Raw genomic sequence first — 19,230 nt, 5'->3', positions numbered from 1 at the left:
ACAACACGTCAGATTGTAAAGGAGCATCTAAAATCCTTGTTTTAACATGTTCAGACAAATTTTGATCCCTTAGCCAGGCGTGCCTGCGAAGAACTGACCCAGTGGCAGCCCCGGCAGACCAGGCCTGTACAGCATCAAAACCACATTGCAAAGAATGCTTACCCACCTGTTCAGAAACATGCACTAAATCTTGCAACTCTTTACAATCAATACCTACTGCCAGAGCATCAACCTTAGACTTTAATTGTGAAAGGAGATAGTTCTGGTATTTCAACATGTGAAACTGGCAATTCAAAGCCCTCATAGCAAGAGTGGAAGAAGTATAAACTTTCTTTCCCCATCTATCCAAGGCCCTAGCCTCTTTGTCTGCAGGAACCGGATTCTTAACAACAGAAGCCTTAACACCTTAGGCCCCTGACTAACAGTTTCTGGGTCAGCACTAGGACTCTTAAAAGATACTTATGAGCTTCAGGCACCCTGTAGTACCTATCCGCTTAACAGGAGCAGGAGGCAAAGAATCAGGATTAAGAGAAGCCTCTGTAAAAACATCTTCTACTACATCCAAAACAGGAGGTATAGCCAAAGGCCTATGCTGGGGTAAAACAAAAATTCCCTAAGCCTTTTCCTGGAATCAGAGAAGTCCTGACCTTCCCACTTAAAATGCTCCCTCATGGAATGAAGAGTTTCTGAAAAGAAAAATCCTCAGGAGGAGAAGCAGGAGGAGTAGAATCATCCACATCAGAATCAGAATAAGGAGAGTACTCCTGCAAGTCTTCAGCCAAGACTGAAACATCTGAAGCCTGCTCAAAACCCCCAGCTCAGGCTCCAACCTAGGTCTCTTATCAGGAGGGGCATAGAACCCTAATTAAAGTAATCAATTCTTCTGCCATTTTAAGCATATGCTTCTTGGGCACAGTACCTGAAGAGCTAGGGGTAACACCAACTGAAGCCAAACCTGGCCTGCCCCTGGGAGAAGCCTTTGAAACAGAAGGAGAGGGCCTAGCCACCCTAGGAAGGGAGGGAGTAAAGTAACCTGAGAAGCCCCTCAGCCTGACATGCCTCCTGAGAGGCCACATCTTGCAATAATAAGGTCTCACCCTGGGAACCCAAAGAAACCTCCGGGAGCCACCGCTCCACCGACACTCTAAAGAACCGCGTCCGGTACAGACGGTTCTTCTAGCCTAGGCTTAACTGCCTTGTCCTTGCGCTTCTTGAAGAAGCGGGCCGGAGCATCCGACGGCATTTTATAATTACACCGCTTCCCAAAGACTAACCTTGCACAATCCAACCTTCTCTTTATAGTGCGTTATTAAATCTAGCACAAGAGCGACAGCCAACAACGTCGTGCTCAGGCCCTAAGCAAGGAATACACAAAGTATGATAATCTCTATGCGGTATTTGTTTCCCACAAGAAATGCAATTATTGACTTTTCTGACATCCGCAAATCACTGAGGCAAGAAAAACTAAAATATTCCCCAACGGGTACTTAGCCAACTTTGAACTCGGTCTGAAACTTCAAATCGAAAAATCTCAGAACGCCAACCGGCACTTGCAATGCTGCTTCTGCATCGGACCATGCGGCAAAAAAGACTGAGGATATGACGTCGGTCATGCGCATTTGTACCCTGACGTCCTGATGTCAGTCAAATGCGCCTTGACCGACGTCAGCCTTATACTTTGATATTCGGGCCGACCGAGGACAGCGGACTACCCAAGTGTAAGGACTGCAGCAATGTGAGATGAAGAACATCAGGCAGACAGTAATACCCAAACTAACATCTCCCTCACCCCACATAAGGAAATTTCCTAACAAACAGCTAGGCGTAAGGCCCTAGTGGTCATTAGCCTAGTACATACCTACGAATCTATAAATTAAATCACCCAGGCTGTTAAGGTGAAGTTGCTTCAGACTTGGGATGTATCAACCTCCCCTTCTCTTGTGGCAGTAGATTCAATCTGTGAAGAAGCTTGTGATAATTAAGACTGTTCCATAATGCAGAAAGTACAGTTGTGTACACTTACCATAAATGTAGATGTTAGAGTGTATTCACTGTTGCAGTCATCACATTTGGGTTATCTGCCTGCAGGTAGCCCTCAGCCAGCCTGAATACCAGAGTCTTCGGATTTCTGCGTCGGTTGCTGTCACTTCTTCCCACACGTCAGGTCGTCACGGGTATAAAACATGCAGCCGATGCCATTACATCAGTTTTTCTTGCCTCAGATGTCAGGTGCCCCCACAATGGGAAAAAATTGGTACACCCCCATCAAAAAGAAAATACACAAGAAAAAAGAAATATACCAACAAGAAGGAAAGGTAGAGTCAAGAGACGTCATGGGGCTGGAGGGACGGTAACCAGGACTGCAACAATGAATACACTCGAACATCTACATTTATGGTAACTGTACACAACTGTACTATGTTCTTCGTGTTTCACTGTTGCAGTCATCACATTTGGATTGATTCCCAAAGCTAAGGAAGGGTGGAGGAAGTTAAAGAGCATTAGGGCCAGCTATTAAGCCCTGAAAGACTGCAGTAGCAAATCCAGCTCTGGATTTAGAAAAGATAGGCATGTGGTAATGCTTGGTGAAGGTATGTACAGAGCTCCAGGAGCAGCTTCTAGGATGTCCCCGATAGGGACTCCTCTGAGAAATGCCGCAGAGGTAGATGCAGCCTGATGGAATGTGATCTTATCCCCTGTGGGGTAGGTTTGCCATGGTGCTTGTAGCAGAAACAAATGGAATGGGCTGTCCATTTGGAAATGGTTTGCTTTGAAATGGCCTTCCCTCTGCCCCTGCAGCAAAGCCAACTAGCAGCTGTTCAGATTTTCTGACAGGTTTAGTCCTGTCCAAATGGAATCCAAGTTGTCTGTGCACATCCAGAGTGCAGTATTCTTTCCCCTTTGTTTTGTGGATTACGGAAAAAAGTAGGCAAATGAATGGACTGATTTAGGGCCACACTAGACATCACCTTGGGCATAAAGGAAGGATTAGTCCTGAGGGAAAAGTACCGTTGTGTACCTACCATAAATGTAGATGTTAGAGTGTATTCACTGTTGCAGTCATTTATTTTTTTATTTTTTATTTTACATTTGTTGACCGGGCTGGTCCAACTGGATATATGTCCATTTTCAGCAGAGGCCCGGGGAGAAAAGTTCCACATGCAAGCATTTGTAATACCAGGTAAAACATTAAACATGGTTATGATATATATGTCAAAAATCATTAGATATTAAAAGGCAGAAGTTGAGAAAATAGAGAGTGTATTTTGTTAAGAGTTTCTTAAAGCTAGAGAAAGTAAAAAAGAAAAAAATTTGCTAGTACCTAGATACCTGAGGAAAGGTAGTTATTTACAGCAGAAAAGTTGAGAGTACCTAGATACCCAAGGTAATCTAGTCAGGGTTGCTACAGGGGCAGAGAGCCAGTGGGTTTTGAGGTGTGTTTTGAGTTGGGATTTGAAGCAGGGAAGAGAGGAGATTGCTGTGAGATTGTGAGGAAGAGTGTTCCAGGTTTTTCCTACTGTGTTGGAGAACAAGGACTTGCCAGCTGAGTTATTGGGTTTACTAGTCGATATAAGTAGTTTGTCGGAGGAGCGAAGGCTTTTAAGATTGCAGTACGGAGTGATATGTGAAGTGAGAATGGGTGTGTTTATGGGTTTGTAAAGGATTTTGTGGGCTAAGGAGATCTGGTGGAATAGAATTTGGTTTTGTAGCTCTAGCCATTGTAGTTGCCTTAAGTTTTGGCAGTGGTGTGTTCTAAAAGTAGAATTAGTGGCAAATCTGGCAATATTGTTGTAGGCAGCAGACAGTTTGCTGAGGTTAGCTTTGGACACTGAAGTGTAGATGGGAGATGCGTACAGGAGAGTGGAGATAAGATGGGTCTGGGCAATGGAAGTTCTGGCATGTGGAGTAAGGAATGGTTTAATTCTATACAGGGAGCCTTCTGTTAACTAATTTTATAGTATTGCTGATGTGTGTATCAAAGGTCAGATTGTTGTCTATTTCAACTCCGAAAAGTTTGGTAGTTGGATCGGGTAATATGTTCGTGCCATTACTTGATGTGACACAAAAATTCAGTGGAGAGGATTTTCGGGTTGGTGAGAAGAGTAATAATTTGGTTTTTTTGGGGTTCAAAATTAAGCATCGTTTGAGGAACCAAATTTCTACGGTTTCAAAAGTCTTTTGGGTGAGAGAGTGCAGTACAGAGGGGGATGAGGCAGAACAGATTAAAGTGGAATCTGCATATTGTATACAGGTGGCAGGAGAAATATGAGTATGAAGATCATTAATGAAAATTGAAAAGAGGAGAGGGCCAAGAATTGAGCCCTGGGGGACTCCTAGAGTGATGGGGAGGTGGTTGGATAAGTTATTTTGCCACCTCACTGCCTGCTTTCTGTTGTGCAGGTAAGAGTGGAACCATTTAATTGAGCTTGTGTCAAGTGCAAATGATTTAAGTAAGTGTAACAAGATTTTGTGATTGACCATATCAAAGGCTTTGGATAGGTCAATAAATATAGCAGAGCTGAGGGTATTATTGTTCCTATTTTTATTGATGCAGTCTGTGAAGGAGAGGAGGGCAGAGGTGGTGCTATGGTAGGGTCTAAAACCATGTTGACAGTTAGCTAGCAGATTGTTAGTTAACAGGTGTTTCAGAAGTTGCTTTTGGACACATTTTTCCATGATTTAGCAAGAGGAGAGAGCAAGGCTCTGGGTCGGTAGTTAGAGAGTTCAGTTGATTTTCCTCCTTTATGAAGGGGAATAATATGAGAGATTTTCCAGAGAGAAGGAATGTAGCCTTCTTCAATGGTTCTGTTAATCAGGATGGAGATGGGATAGGTCAGTGCATTAGCAGCAACTTTTAAATACATAGCAGGTAGATGGTCCGCAGATGGAGAGGATGGTTTAAGTTTATGTAGCAGAGAACAAATGAGTGCAGAGGGAACACGTTGAAGTTGAAATGTAGGAATGGAAGTGTTAGAGGAGGAGGAAAGACAGGAAATAGGGGAGAGTTGATTGGAAACAGACTGGACAGTTTCAGTAAAGAAGGTGTTAAAAGGCATTGGCAGTGTGTTTGGGGTTATATTGGGAGGTGCCTGCTGGGCTTGGAGTGTCCAATTGGCCAGGCTTCATGAGATTATTTATTCCCGCCCAGAACTTTTGTAGGGTTATGCTGGTTAGCCTGTTGCAAATGGCAGTAGTAGTTTCTTTTATCCAGAATTACTGCTTTTTTTGTAATGTTTCTTATTTGTTTAAAGTTGAGATGGTCAGTGGGATCTTTAGCACTGCGGTATTTGGACCAGAGCTTATTTTTCAAAATAATCTTATGCCTTGTGTCCTTTGTTAGCCAAGGGGCAGCTCTTGAGGAAAGTCTGATGGACCTTGTGGGAGCATGTGTGTCAAGAATAGACCCACTTGGGTTATCCTGCTGGCAGGCTACCCCCAGTCGGCCTGAATTCCAAAGTCCTGGTCCGGCGTCAGTTGCTGTCGCCTCTTCCCTGACGTCAGTCCACCAGGGGTATATAAGATGCAGCAGACGCCATTTTCTTCAGTTTTTCTTGCCCCAGATGTCAGGTGCCCCCAAAAGGATAGGCTGAAAATATTGCTTATAAAAAAGCATGCACTAACATAGACATTACCTTCATCTACAAGCAAATACACCACATAGCTTGTATAGAATAGAGAAGTACATACAAGTCCCAGCAAAGAAAGAGGCATGGTGGGTGGGTAACCTGGACTGCAACAGTGAATACACTTGAACATCTACATTTACGGTAGGTACACAGCTGTACTATGTTCATCGTGTTTCACTGTTGCAGTCATTACACTTGGTTGAATCCCAAAGCTGAGGTTGGGTGGCTGGGTCTAAATAGAATTAGGAGTTGCTATGAGGCCCTGCAGAACTGCAGTGGCAAAGCCTGCTCTGGATTTTTTTAGAGTAACGAGGTAAGTGGTAGTGCTTGGTAAACGTGTGCACTGAAGTCCAAGTTGCAGCCACCAAAATATCCTTGGTTGATACTCCTCTGAGGAAGGCTGCGGCTCTGGTTGAATGTGGCCTAATGCCCTTAGGCACTGATTTGCCATGTTGTGAATAGCAGAAACGAATGCAGTGGCCTATCCATTTTGAAATAGTCTGCTTTGAGATTGCCTTTCCTTGTGATCCTGCAACACATGCCACTAAAAGTTGCTCAGTCTTTCTGAAAGCTTTAGTTTTGTCCAAGCAGAAGCATAGCTGTCTGTATATGTCCAAAGAATGCAGAAGTCTCTCCCCTTTATTCTGTGGGTTTGGATAAAAAGTAGGCAAATGAATGGTCTGATTAAGAGCCACACTGGACACTACCTTAGCCATAAATGTTGCGTTCGTCCTTAGAGAAACCCTGTCCAGATGGAAAATAAAAGGTTCCACAGCCATTAATGCCTGTAACTCTGAGACTCTTCTTGCTGAAGTTATTGCTAGGAGCAGAGCTGTTTTCCATAAGAATTTTATCTCGGCTGTATTGGCTGGCTCAAAAGGAGGCAGTATGAGCTTTTCCAAGACAAAATTGAGGTCCCATGTAGGTATCGGTGCTCTCCTTGGAGGTCTTGTGTTTTTGGCCCTTCTGAGGTACTGCCTTAGTAGTGGATGTGAAAAAATAGGCGGTTCCGTAATGTAATGAGCTGAAATGGCACAGGCATGGATCTTAACTGATGAGAAGGATAGGCCTTTGTCCAGCATCTCAGTTAGGTATTGTAAAATCTGAGGAATATTTGGAACAAGCGTGTCAATTCCTTGTGCCTGGTTCCAAGCACAGAATCTCTTCCATTTTTCTGCAAAAGATTTTCTGGTACCGGGCATCCTGGCCTCCAAAATAACATCCATAACTGCTTTAGAGAGAAGTGTGTTCTGAGTGGTTATATTATCCGCCATGCAGCCAGATTTAAGGTTCTGAGCTGGCTGTGCAGGATCGGATTGTTTTGTTGGGTCAGTAGATGAGGAATTTGAGGTAAAGTCCAGGCTGGGCCTTGAGACAAGCTCTTTAGGATTGGATACCAGTGCTGGCGTGGCCAGTCTGGGGCAATCAGTATCATTTTTGGCTTCTCTTGTCTGACCTTTAGGAGTACCTTGGGGAGGAGAGGCAGTGGAGGAAAGGCATATACTGTAAGGGTTTTCCAGCTGAATTATAGAGCATCCACCTTCCATGCTTGTTTGTGATAAGTCCTTGTGAAGAATCTCTGTAGTTGGCAGTTGTGATGGGAGGCAAATAGATCTATGTCTGGGCATCCCCATTTCCTTGTTATCATGCTGAAGACTCATGGATCTAGTTTCCACTCGTGAGGGTCCATGAGGCTTCTGCTTAGTTCGTCTGCCAGAGTATTTGTCTTTCTTGGCAGGAATTGTGCTTGCAGGTGCACTTGATAAGTCAATGCTGTGTTTCACAAAGTCATGGCTTGTCTGCAGAGGGGGTAGGAATGTGTGTCCCCTTGCTTATGTACCACATGACTGTAGTATTGTCCGTCTTTATCAACAGTTGTCCTGGATGGAGTAGGTCCTTGAAGGCGGTCAGGGCATTCTGTACAGCTAGCATCTTTTTGATTGATATGAAGATGCATTTGGCTTGCGGACCACGTGCCCTGAATACATTTTCCTGTCATGTGGGCCCCCCAGGCATAATCCGATGCATCTGTTTTTAGTGTCTGCCTGGCTGTGGGCAAAGTGAATGGCTGTCCCTTGTTGTGGTGACATGCCAGTGCCCACCATCGAAACTCCTGTTGCAGGCAGGGAATGAGGGTAATTAGAAGTTATGTACTCACCATAACGTTCCATCTGAGTAGGTGACTTCATTCGGATGCAACCTGTGGGTATCGGATCCGATCTCGGATCCGAGCCGGCAATTCAAAAGCTTAGGCTCCGAGCTCCTAGCTCCTCCCTCTTACCCATAACCCCTTGCCAAGCCCTGACTGACCTCAGATTGAGTTTGCCTCAAATACTGACCACAGTATACTAAAACAGCATAAATACTCGCTCTATAAAGGTCAGGGGGATGGAGGTTGCATCGAATGAAGTCACCTACTCAGATGGAACGTTATGGTGAGTACATAACTTCTAAATCTGAAGTAGGCAGACTTCATTGTCTGCAACCTGTGGGACAGAGTCCCTAGCTACCTGAATCTTGGGCCGTCATGGAAGGATGTTCGAGCACCGCTGAGCCAAAGGATGCTCTTACTCTAGAAACAACATCCACCTTGTAATGAGAAATAAAAGTATGAGGCCCAAGTAGCTGCAGCAGATATCATCCAACGAAACACGGGACTTAAAGGCGGCTGACGTAGAAACTGCCCTAGTAGAATGAGCCGTAACCCTCTGAGGAGCAGGTCTGCCTGAAGTGTCATATGCCTGCAATATGCAATTAGCAATCCATTTAGATAGAGTGACTTTAGACACTGCTTTACCCAGAGCAAATTTAGCAAAGGAGACGAACAGCTGATCTGATTTCCTGTGGCCAGCTGTCCTGTTAATATAAAAACGTAATTGTCTATGAACATCCAATGAATGCAATTTGAATACTTGGGAAAAAAGACAGGCAAATTGATTGACTGGTTAATATTGGATTCAGAAGAGACCTTCGGAAGAAAAGATGGATTGGTCCTGAGGCACACCCTATCAGGGAAGAAAGAAAGATAAGGCAGTTTGACACAAAGAGCCTGAAGCTCAGACACCCTTCTGGCTGAAGTGATAGCTACCAGAAAGACAGTCTTCCAGGAAAGGAATTTTAAATCAGCAGAAGCTGCAGGCTCGAAGGGAGGAGCAGTAAGGGCCTGCAGGACTAAAGACAAGTCCCAAGGTACAACCTCCTTGACTGGAGGCCTTAACAAAAACTCCCTTTGAGAAAGGATTTGCATAATTTCGCTGTCATAAGGAGCTGTGTCCTGTCCAATGTGATAATGCGAGATAGCCAATTGTACCTTAATCGTGGAAGAACTGGCCCCTTGATGAAAGAGGTCTGTTAGAAAATCTAGCACCGCAGAGATAGGTGCTGAAAAGGATCCACAGTTCTCTGTCCTGCCCATATAGAGAACCTCTTCCATTTACTCCGATAAACCTGTCTGGTGGAAGGTTTATGAGCAGCCACCAAAATAGCTTTGACCGGTGAAGAGATACCGAGTCCTAATTAAGGTTGGAATTGGAGCAGCCAAGCTGTCAACTTCAGGGTTCAGATTGGGAACTGGCATTCCCAGAGGGTGAGAGATGAGATCGTGGATCCAGAATCCATGGTGGATTGATTTTGTGAGACCATAAGGGAACCAAGGTTGTCGAGGCCAGAATGGGGCAATGAGAATCATTCTGCTCCCCAAACTGTTGGCTTTCTGCAGAAACCTCTGCATCAGAGGAAGTGGAGGGTAGGCATAAAGGAGACCGAGGCCAAGCATGCACCAGAGCATCCTCGAACTCCTGGTGGGGAAGCAGAGCGAAGAAATTGTCATTTGGCGTTTGAGGAGAAGCAAAAGATCGCAACAGGGTTGCCCTTAACGGCAAAAATCTTCTTCGCTACTTGAAGATTGAGGGACCACTCGTGTGGAGAAAGGATGGTGCGACTGAGCTTGTCCGCAAGGATGTTGGTCTTTCCCGAATGTGTGTTGCTATCAGAAAGCGTTTGGTGGAAATTGCCCATTCCCAGACTCTCATGGCCTCGACAAAGGTAAGACCTGGTTCCTCCTGCTTGTTGATATACCAGACTACGACATATTGTCTGTCTGAATCGCAATAGTCCCTGTAGGAAGAACGTGGTGAAGTGCTTGCAACGCTAGGAGCACCGCCCTCATTTCCAGGACATTTATATGCAATGACGTCTCTGTGGGATTCCACGTGCCTTGGACAATCTTTCCAGAATGCCCCACCCGAGGCAAGAAGCGTCCGTGGTCACTGTGGCTCGGGAAATGCAGCAAAAGGGTCTTCCTGCTAGGGGCTCCGGAGAAAGAAGCCACCACAGAAGGGAGTCCCACGCTCTGCTGACCGCAATCGGAGCGCTTAGAGACGAACAAAGAGGAGACCACTCAACTTGAAGGGTCCATTCAAGCCCCCGCCTGCGTAAGCCGGCATGAATTAGAAGCGGATAGCTGCCGCCATAGAACCTAGGGCCCTCAGGACCAAGCTGCAGTTGGTGAAGGTTGAAGGATTGCTGTCACATGACACCTCAGGCTGACTATACGGTCTGGGGTGAGGAAGGCTCGCATTGATCTGGTGTCTAGTCTTCCTCCTATGAAATCTATAATTTGAGTTGGATTCAGAAAAGATTTCTCCCAGTTGATCGTGATGCCCAGCCTTGGTGCTAGTTGAAGGAAGTAATCCCTGGCTGAGCACAGAAGATGCCTTGATGATGCAGTCAGGAGCCAGTCGTCCAGGTGCGGAAAGACCTGTAATCCCTGGAGCCTCAGGTGGGCCGCTACCACCGCTAACACCTTGGTAAACACCCTGGGGCTGAGGTGAGACCAAAGGGAGGACCCTGAACTGATAATGACTGGCTCCCAGCCAGAAGCGAAGAAACCTCCTGGATCGTCTGTCCATCCGAATGTGGTAGTACGCATCCTTGAGGTCTATGGAACACATCCAGTCGTTCTCCCTCAAGGGGGCAAGCATAGATTGGAGGGTGACCTTCCGAACTTTTGCTTGGTTACTGACAGGTTCAACAGGGAAAGGTCTAAAATTGGTCTTAAGTCCCCGCCTTCTTTGGCACCAAAAGAACCTGGAGTAAAACCCTAATCCGCTTGATCTGGGGACGCTGGGCGGCTCTTTTCTAGCAGCTACTCGATTTGAGGCTGCCGCCTTTGGTCGGGTGGACCATCTGGGAGGCTGTAGATTTGGGGATCTTGATTAGGGGTATTGAATATCCTCTGGATATGAGTCAAGCACCCAACTGTCTGTTGTTATGGACTCCCAAGAAGTCAGGTGCATCGAAACCGCCCCGACTGCCTCCAGAGACGGACAGCCGGGCAACCCTTCAGGGCTGCTGCGTGGGTCTCTCAGAGAAGGTTCTCTGGACCCAAAATTGCCAGGAGCCCCCTGCCTCTGGCACGACGACCTCCCGTCCTCCTCTGCCACGGAAGGACTGGTTATCCGAGCAGGTTGGGACTGCTGCGACTTCGGAACCACATCTTCTTCTGTCCCTTTTGGTTCTTAGAGAAGGACCTCTGGGGAGCTGAGAAGCGGACTGACGGCAGACAGCGTCTTCCGTCCTTTCGCTCTGGACTAATGTCTCGAACAGTCTTGCCAAACAAGGCAGAACCATCGAAGGGCATTCAAGGTCGCCTTGAAGGGCTCAGCAAAATCACAATGGCGGAGCCAGGCCTGTCGCCTCATGACAAGGCCTGCTCCGCTGGCTCTAGCTCCTCAGTAGCATGAGACAGCATCCGATAGATGTATTGGATACAGATCTGAGAGTGGCCATTCGGTGGAGTAAACCTGTTTATCCTCACTCGAGATGGACTCGGGAGATGCATTTAATCAGATCTCGCTGCATCCTAATGACATGTGCCATGTAGTTCAGCTCTCAAGGAGAAGGTCGCTGAACTAAACACTCGCTTCCCAATTCGATCCATCGAACGGGACTCCTTGCCCGGAGGATGGACGGAGGGACTCTCCTGGGCCAATTCCTCTTCGTGGCTGCAGCCATCATCATGGCATCTACTGGGGACCCTTACTCCAGTGGGTGCGGTCTGATGGAGGAGAAAGAATGCCCGGCGCTTAGGATAGGCTCAATGGTGTCCGGATCTGATAGATATAAGATCTACCAGGGGTCAGAAGGAGGGACACCCAAGAGGTAGAAGGAATGCCTCCAAGAACACAGACTCGTCAAGAAGCCTTGGGGCAGACCACCCCCGATCCTTAACATCTCCATGATGTCTCCAAATGAGACGCCCTCAGGGGTGACCTAGGGAGCCTTCCCTTCATCCAAGTCCGTGTCTTCAGTGACGGACTCAGGGAGTCCATGTGCCTCCCACTCTTGCGCCCGAGGTACTTCATCGGGCAGATGGATGTTCCAAGGGAACCACTTGGGACATCGAGGCGGGCTGTCCCTGGGACCGCTGGTGGGGCCTGGCCCAACTGCAATGGAGTGCGGGATGGAGCCATGTTCCATAACATTGAAAGCCGAGGGGAGCCAGCTTCGCACTCCCCAGCCCCCTGGACCGAGACACGATGATCGAGTCGGAGCCGAAACCGCGATCCGAGAGACCAGTGTGATCCAAATCTGCATCGCGCAAAGCTCTCAACCCGTGGTATGGGTCGGAGAAGGAGCGAAGCCCTCCCGGTTGGGGCTAGGAGCACTCCCATTTGCATTTGGGCCTGGATGAATTTCCTCATCATCCGTCCATATCAGCAAAGCTCATAGAAAAGGTCGATCTAGAGGAGGCCACCAAGCGGACCTAGAGAGCCGCCTCGGTGACCTCCTGGAAGGGCTAGCCTCCTCCTCCTCGGGTCCAGGAGAGAACCGAGGGGAGCCAGGAGGAGGAAGCTAGAAGGCACAGGGAAGCCCGCAGATGGAGGAGCCGAGCTGGAAGCTGCTCTCCTCTTGTGGTGCTTCTCCTGTGCCTCCTTCTGTCTCTCCCTAGAAGAATCCTTCCTCCGGCAACTTTAAGGGAGGTTGAGTCCCAGCCGAGGGAGAACTCACAGCAACAAGTTGCTGACTGGAGGGCAGAGGCGCAGTATCTGGGGTAACAGACCCGCCAGCACCAACCACCCTCCACTGCCTTTAGTCCGGGGTTGAACCCTGCACAAATGGTACAACCAGAAGACAGGTGTTCAACCCCAAGATGATCTCACCCGAGTGTGGCCATCTGCTGGGGACAGCTTATGGCCACACTCTGCACATTTCAAAAGACAGCCTTAGGGGCTTCAGACATTACACCTAAGGCCTAAACACACACACACAAACAAACTACGAAAACCCGAGAAAATTAACTAAAGAGGAGGAAAGCCTTAACCACACACAACTCTAACTATATTTATAACAAAAAGAGAATTTGAAAAATTTTCCTGTAAGAAAACTACACTTATCTCAAAACCACGCCAGGAGCTCTAGAATTCGCAAACGAAATCTGAGGTCAGTCAGCTTGGCAAGGGGTTATGGGTAAGAGGGAGGAGCTAGGAGCTCGGAGCCTAAGCTTTATCCGAGATCGGATCCGATACCCACAGGTTGCAGACGAATGAAGTCTGCCTACTTCAGATCTAATGTTTCCAGGCTGTGGCAATGTTGAGTCCAAACACTTTTTAGGTACTAGTGTAGCTTCCTCATATGCAGTCTTGCATATGGAATTAGCAGAATGCAGGACGCCATGAAGCCCAAAGCCTGCAGAATTTTTCTTGCAGGTAACTGGGTCTTTGTTGCCATCTTTTCGAAGTAAGAAGTCAGTTGCCTTTGTTTGTCTGGTGTGAGATAAGCCATCTGGGCAGTTGTATTTAAGCTTGCACCCAGGAATATTATCTCTTGAGAGGGTACTAGTTTTGATTTCTTTTCGTTTACTGTGTACCTAGGTAAATTAGTAATCTTTTTACAAACACCAGATGCTTCAGTAAAATGTCCTTGCTCTCTGCTTGAATAAGGCAATCGTCCAAGTAGGGATATATATGAATTCCTCTGTCTGCAAAATGCAATTACTGGTGCCAGGCATTTTGTGAAGACCCTGGGCGCAGTAGATAAGCCAAAGGGCAGTGCAGAGAATTGGTTGTGCATTGAGCCAGCTATGAATCTGAGGTATCTTCTGCAAGATTGTCTGATTGGGACATGCAGGTATGCCTCTTTGAGGTTCAAAGTTACAAGCCAAGCCTTCTTGCCCAGCATGGGCAGAAGCTGCTGCAGAGTCAACATTTTGAATTTTGGAAAGTCCAGAAAAGTGTTTAGAATTGACAGGTCCAGTATTGGTCTCCAGGCTTTGTCCTTTCTGGGTACCAAGAAAAGTCTTGAGTAAAATCCTTGTCCCTGCTCTTGCTGTTGTACTCGCTGAATAGCCCTCATGTCCATGAGAGATGAGATTTGATTTTGTGCCTCTGCCCATTGATTGTGTGGCAGGTCTGGCATACCTTTTGTCTTTGGAAGGGTGTGAAAGTGGAACCTGTAGCCCTGAGAAACTATATTCAAGACCCATTTGTCCTGGGTGATCATGTGCCAATTTTGTGAAAAAAGTGCTAGCTTTCCCCCTAAGGGTGCTGCCAAAAGAGAAGTACTCGGCATTGGCAGTGGAAAGTCATTGGGACTGTTTCCTATATGGCTGTGATTTGTCTTCTCTGCTTTTGGAGGTAGACGCACCCCATTGTTTAGGCCTGTATGAGCCTTGGGGCTGAGATCTGCCTCTAGGGCGTCTGTATCTGCCTCTTTGTGGCGCCTCTGACACTGGAAAGGACCAATTCTTAGAAGGCCAGTCCCTGCTAAATCTGGATGGCTGAACCTGTAAAAAATCCTTTACTGTCTGCATAGATTTCGCTTTATCCTCCATTTTCTTTAACACCTCTTCTGCCTTTACACCAAACAAAGTATCATGCTGTAATGGAGCATCCAATAATTTTGCTTTAACATGATCAGGCAGATTCCGTTCCTTTAACCAAACATATGGCAGTTCGAATGCGAGAACCAACAAACCAAACCAAGTTCCAATGAAGAAAAAATGTATTGAAAGTAATTGTCCACTTAGTTCACCACAGGAACCACGTAAAACCCAATAATCAAGTGTTGTTTTCCCATTGAAGGTAAAGATACGATAAATATATGTCCACTTTATTCTCCACAAGAATCACAAAAAACACGATCCACAAGTATTGTTAACCTAGGTTTAGTCTTAATGTTTTTAGAACTGCCATCCATGACATTTGGAATTATTACATATCAAAGCATTGGATAAGGACTGAAGGGTAGCCAACCACAAGTCTATGGATTTCCTCCCCTAAGGAGATAGGTACCCTGAGAGAGATCTGGAGAGCATTTTGGTCAAGCCTCTCTGAAAACGATAAATGTGCCAAATAGTTCAGCACACTGCTGAAGCACAGACTTGCTTCACGAACCAGTCCAATGCACTAGACTCCCTGTTTGGTGGATGGACACTGGAAAAATCTTCTTAGTGGCAGCCACCACCATCATAAAATTGATGGCAGAGCCCTTGCTCCTGTGGGAACGATTTGGTGATGCCAGGATCTTGTCAGGTTTACAAAAAATTGGTTCGGCTACATCCAATTCCTTCCATGTTCATTTGGAGAGGTCGTCTATCATCTCATCTGCCTGACAGACCACCCAAGAAATAGATGGGTCAGTTCTGAAAGCCGAGGAATACTGACTCCTCTTGGGAAGGTGCTTCAGTAGACCACCCCCCTTTCTGTCAGAGCAGTTACAAAATTTCTCAAATGGATTTGATTCCTCTGAAATGTCTTCACCATCATGGGCTTTCGCTCAGTTGGACTGTCTCAGTTAAATGGGATGAATGAAAAAATGAAAATTTATACAATCCTAGACTTGCCCATTTCAGAAAAATATGCTGCAGGATTGTGGTGTCGTCCTATGTACTCGGCAATTACAAAATGGTTAACGACAAAGACACTACTTTTACTCCAAACCTCAAGCAACTTTGCAGGAAAAATGGCAAGACCTTCACATAGTAGAAGCTGGAAAATGATTAAGTAAATATTTCTGACATATGGTTATCCTCTATTTTTGAAGTGATCATGAAATTAAACACTTACCTCCATAGATAACTGTGCCTGTGTGGTTGAACACAATACGACACTGGTCCAATGCTGGTACAGTGTGAAGTAGATGAAAAGTTCTAAGGTCCCACTAAAAAGGTGTTTATTAAGGAATAAAGCCACAAATAAAAATGCATTTATTCTAGGAAATGGCTATCACTTGTGGTTAAGTCGCTCAATGTCTTACCAGGTTCTCACTAACACTACCTGCAGTAAAGCTAGAGTGCTTAACAGTACCCAAACAAAATATCTAAATTCTTCTATATACACAAGAAAAAGAAATGCAGAATTGCTAAAGGATGGCATCAATCTTCCTAGACCAACTTCTGAAAGTCACTGTTCAACTGTTCAAGTATTGATATTTGAAGGCACTAGCAGGCATTCAACTGGTTACTATGAAAACATCTTAAAGCACTTCTTTATAAGTTAAGCACTATCTGCATTCATGTCCCTGTTAAAGTAGTTTTAACTTGCAGCAAAATTACCTACCAGATGGCAAAAAATATTCTGCCATCCATCTATAAAGGATTTACTTCCATTAAGCCCTCCTTTCTGTGGAATAAATTTAATAGCTGTTACGTCATCCTGGACTTGCTTCAGCTAAGCACCTGAGTTAACACTGCACATGAAGGGTGTGAAAGGCCACCTAACCCAGTTTCTGCCCTCACAAAGAAAAGTAGGAAAAGAGTGAAGGCCAAGTGTGATACCACTTTTGGGAGAAAATGTGGGCTGGTTTCAAGGGCAACCAATCTTTCTAAACAAATAGACATGGCATCTTATAGACAGGTGTCTAAACCTCAAATAACTAGCAGTTGGAGATGATGGCCACTCCGTAAAGTGAACACGGATTCACAGATGTTCCAAAGCCATTGAATGACTAGTTATCTAGTTTAGCTGAAAGGAAGACATTAAGTCACATTGCTTTGCATGTTTGGGAAGACTATTTCAGAGGTTTGAGAGGTGCTAGGTTATAAACCTGTCACTCAACCATGTTTTAGTTACATATTGGTGAAGATTTAGCTCCTGGTTCAAGTGCTGTTGCAGATTTTGGACTTGAGTGGAAACTGAAGGTGCAGGGCAACTGGGTCTCTAATGGTGAAGTGAGATGAGAGATCTCCCCTCAAAAGTCTATTCAGTATCTTCTAAAGGGGAAAGAGCTTCCACAGCCTCTTTTGGAAGTTCAGGAACTTCTAAGCTTGTGACCTTTCTGGTTAGGAAAATATAGTTGTGTAAGTAAACTTATAACAGTAGATGTTTGAATAATCACTGCTAAAGTAATCTGAGCTATACAGTAATATCCTGATTAGGATACAGCAGTTGGCTAGCTTCCAAAGCTTCAGGGCACCTTCCATGCCTCCAAACTGTTAAGTCAGCTCGAGGTGAGCTGTCCGGTTTTGGTGGCAAACCCTTCAGAGCCTTCATGCCAACAGAGAGAGGGAGGCTACAGCTCTGAGGACAATGCTAGGAAAATAAACATAAATGTCCACATCTTATCATAAAAAACACATACAAACATAAGGGGGATGAGGGGAGGGACCAACTGCTGCAGCAGTGATCATCCAAACAGCTATTAATATGGTAAATGTATACAACTGTACTATATTCTTCATAAGGATCACTGCTGCAGTTTATCATCACAGCTTAGACTACTAAAAGGAAGAAGGGATGAGTGTCCAGGAGCCCCTAGAGAATGGTCCTAACAAAGCCTATCTTATACCTGTAGAAGGAATCTAGTTTTTGGAGAATTTTAAAGGTATGCATAGAGGACTATACTGCTGCTTCTAGAATTCAATCCTTCACAAAAAAGCCACAGATGATTCCAACGCCCAGGAAGAATACGCCTCGACTCTGCCTGGAATAGTTGTGCTGTGCTGGGTGTTAACAAAAGGTAATGGTATGAGACAACTATTTTGAAACAGTCTGTTTTGATACAGGCTTTTTGTTTTGTTTGTTTTACCTTTACAAGAAATGAAAGATCTGATGTCATTTTCATTCATTCCTAAACTGACTGGTTCGGATATGACCTTGGATCCGACTCTGCTGCTTTTGCCAGATTCTTGGATTCAGGCTTCTCCCTTTACCCACAATGCCCCACTAATCCACCGTACCTCAGATCTTGTTTGCCATCATATCACTCAAACATGAACCCTTCTCTCTCAAATTGGGTATTTTTTCCTCAGGGTTACCTTGTCCATGATGGCATCGATTAACATGATACCCTGACCCCATACAGTAAATGGGAAAAAGGTGGGTTGATAATGGTTGGGAATCTTTTGCCAAATTCTTATTACATTTCAATCATCTGAATTTTCTCACCTGTCTTCCCTTACGTTCTAGGTGTTTTATGGGTTTTTGTCTGTCAAAAGGTTAGAGAAATGTAAGCCTGAATCGGCTCCTAAACTTAAGGACACTAGAAAAAGATCTCCAGACCGCTCATCTCGTTTGGCTCCGATCACAGTGCCCCGGTCAAAGAATATGAAAATGTCTGATACTACACCCTCAAAACCTAAGTCACCTTGTATCCAGTCACCCAGATACTCACTGGAACCAAAATCTATTTGACTTCCTTCTCTTTTTCTCCTGGAGACACCAAGGAAGCACTCCAGACCGTCATCTACCAGCTCCTCTAGGAGCTTGTCTGAAGCAAAGGTGGACAGGATTATGAGGAAGTTCCTCAGGGCTCAAATCCAGATGGAGTAATTCCATCTCTCATCGGACCCATTAGTCTGCCCACCACCGACTCTAAACTAATATCTCTTTCTCTGATACGTCCCATGGTTTTGGTGCCCTCTGATCTGAGATCCTTGGGGGTGTTCTCGTCGGGTCTGAAATAGGTCTTATTTCAACTCCAACCGCTTCCCCGAGCCATCTGCCTCCAATCATTTTGGAGCAGGAGGACTCTTGGGGCTGAAGAATCAAGTGCCAGCTTCGATCAACTCTGAAGTTCATCAGAGCAGTCTTTGCCTCTTGGTGCTGGACAGCTTGGGTCTGACTCTTTCCTCAGGAAGGGGGCCTTGGGAGATTCAGGGATTATTGGTAAACGGAACTTTGACTCTGGTACTACCGGCCTCTGTTTCACTTAGGCCCTTCTTCCTTTGAGATAGTGGAGGGGGGGAGGGCTTCTGGTCACCTACAGAGATGACATCCTTGCTTCCCTCAGATCCCTTTTATTTACCACTGTCGGGTCTTTGTTATGAACCCCTCAATTCTATCTCACTGGGACAGCAATCCCATTCATGTCTCCACCCCTTGTCAATTCTGATACCTCACCAGACCACCACACTGTTGAGGTCACTCAGAAGAGAACAAGGAAAAGCAGAGAGAGATTCCTTCCAGGAATCACTCAATGAGGGCACTTACTTCGTTGAAGGGGAAGGGTCCTCAAAATCTCCATCTAAGGACATCTCCTTTGGAGAAATGCTAGAACTTCCAAAACAGAAATGTGGTTGGTCTTCCGACACCATTTCCTAGGAGGAGTCTGTGTTCCTGGAGGCTTCCCGGTCTGGCCCAGCTACCTCTTGGGCAACACTCCC

At 45.8% G+C, this 19,230-nt stretch overlaps 1 protein-coding gene across 1 annotated transcript in view; it reads right to left on the bottom strand.

Moving 5' to 3' along the window:
- DCAF1 (DDB1 and CUL4 associated factor 1) overlaps nt 1-19,230 on the bottom strand; it is a gene marked incomplete in the record, with an annotated part of 1,406,260 nt that overhangs the window by 353,377 nt on the left and 1,033,653 nt on the right. The window contains 1 exon segment of the mRNA XM_044078852.1: nt 15,695-15,788. Coding sequence (XP_043934787.1) covers nt 15,695-15,788 — 94 coding nt within the window.

Source organism: Protopterus annectens, chromosome 7.part1 (genome assembly GCF_019279795.1).
Source record: "Protopterus annectens isolate FY-2018-M chromosome 7.part1, PAN1.0, whole genome shotgun sequence".
In the NCBI taxonomy this organism is placed as follows: Eukaryota; Metazoa; Chordata; order Ceratodontiformes; family Protopteridae; genus Protopterus; species Protopterus annectens.
Note: the sequence above shows the minus strand (reverse complement) of the source record. Positions and strands in the feature narration are given on the sequence as shown.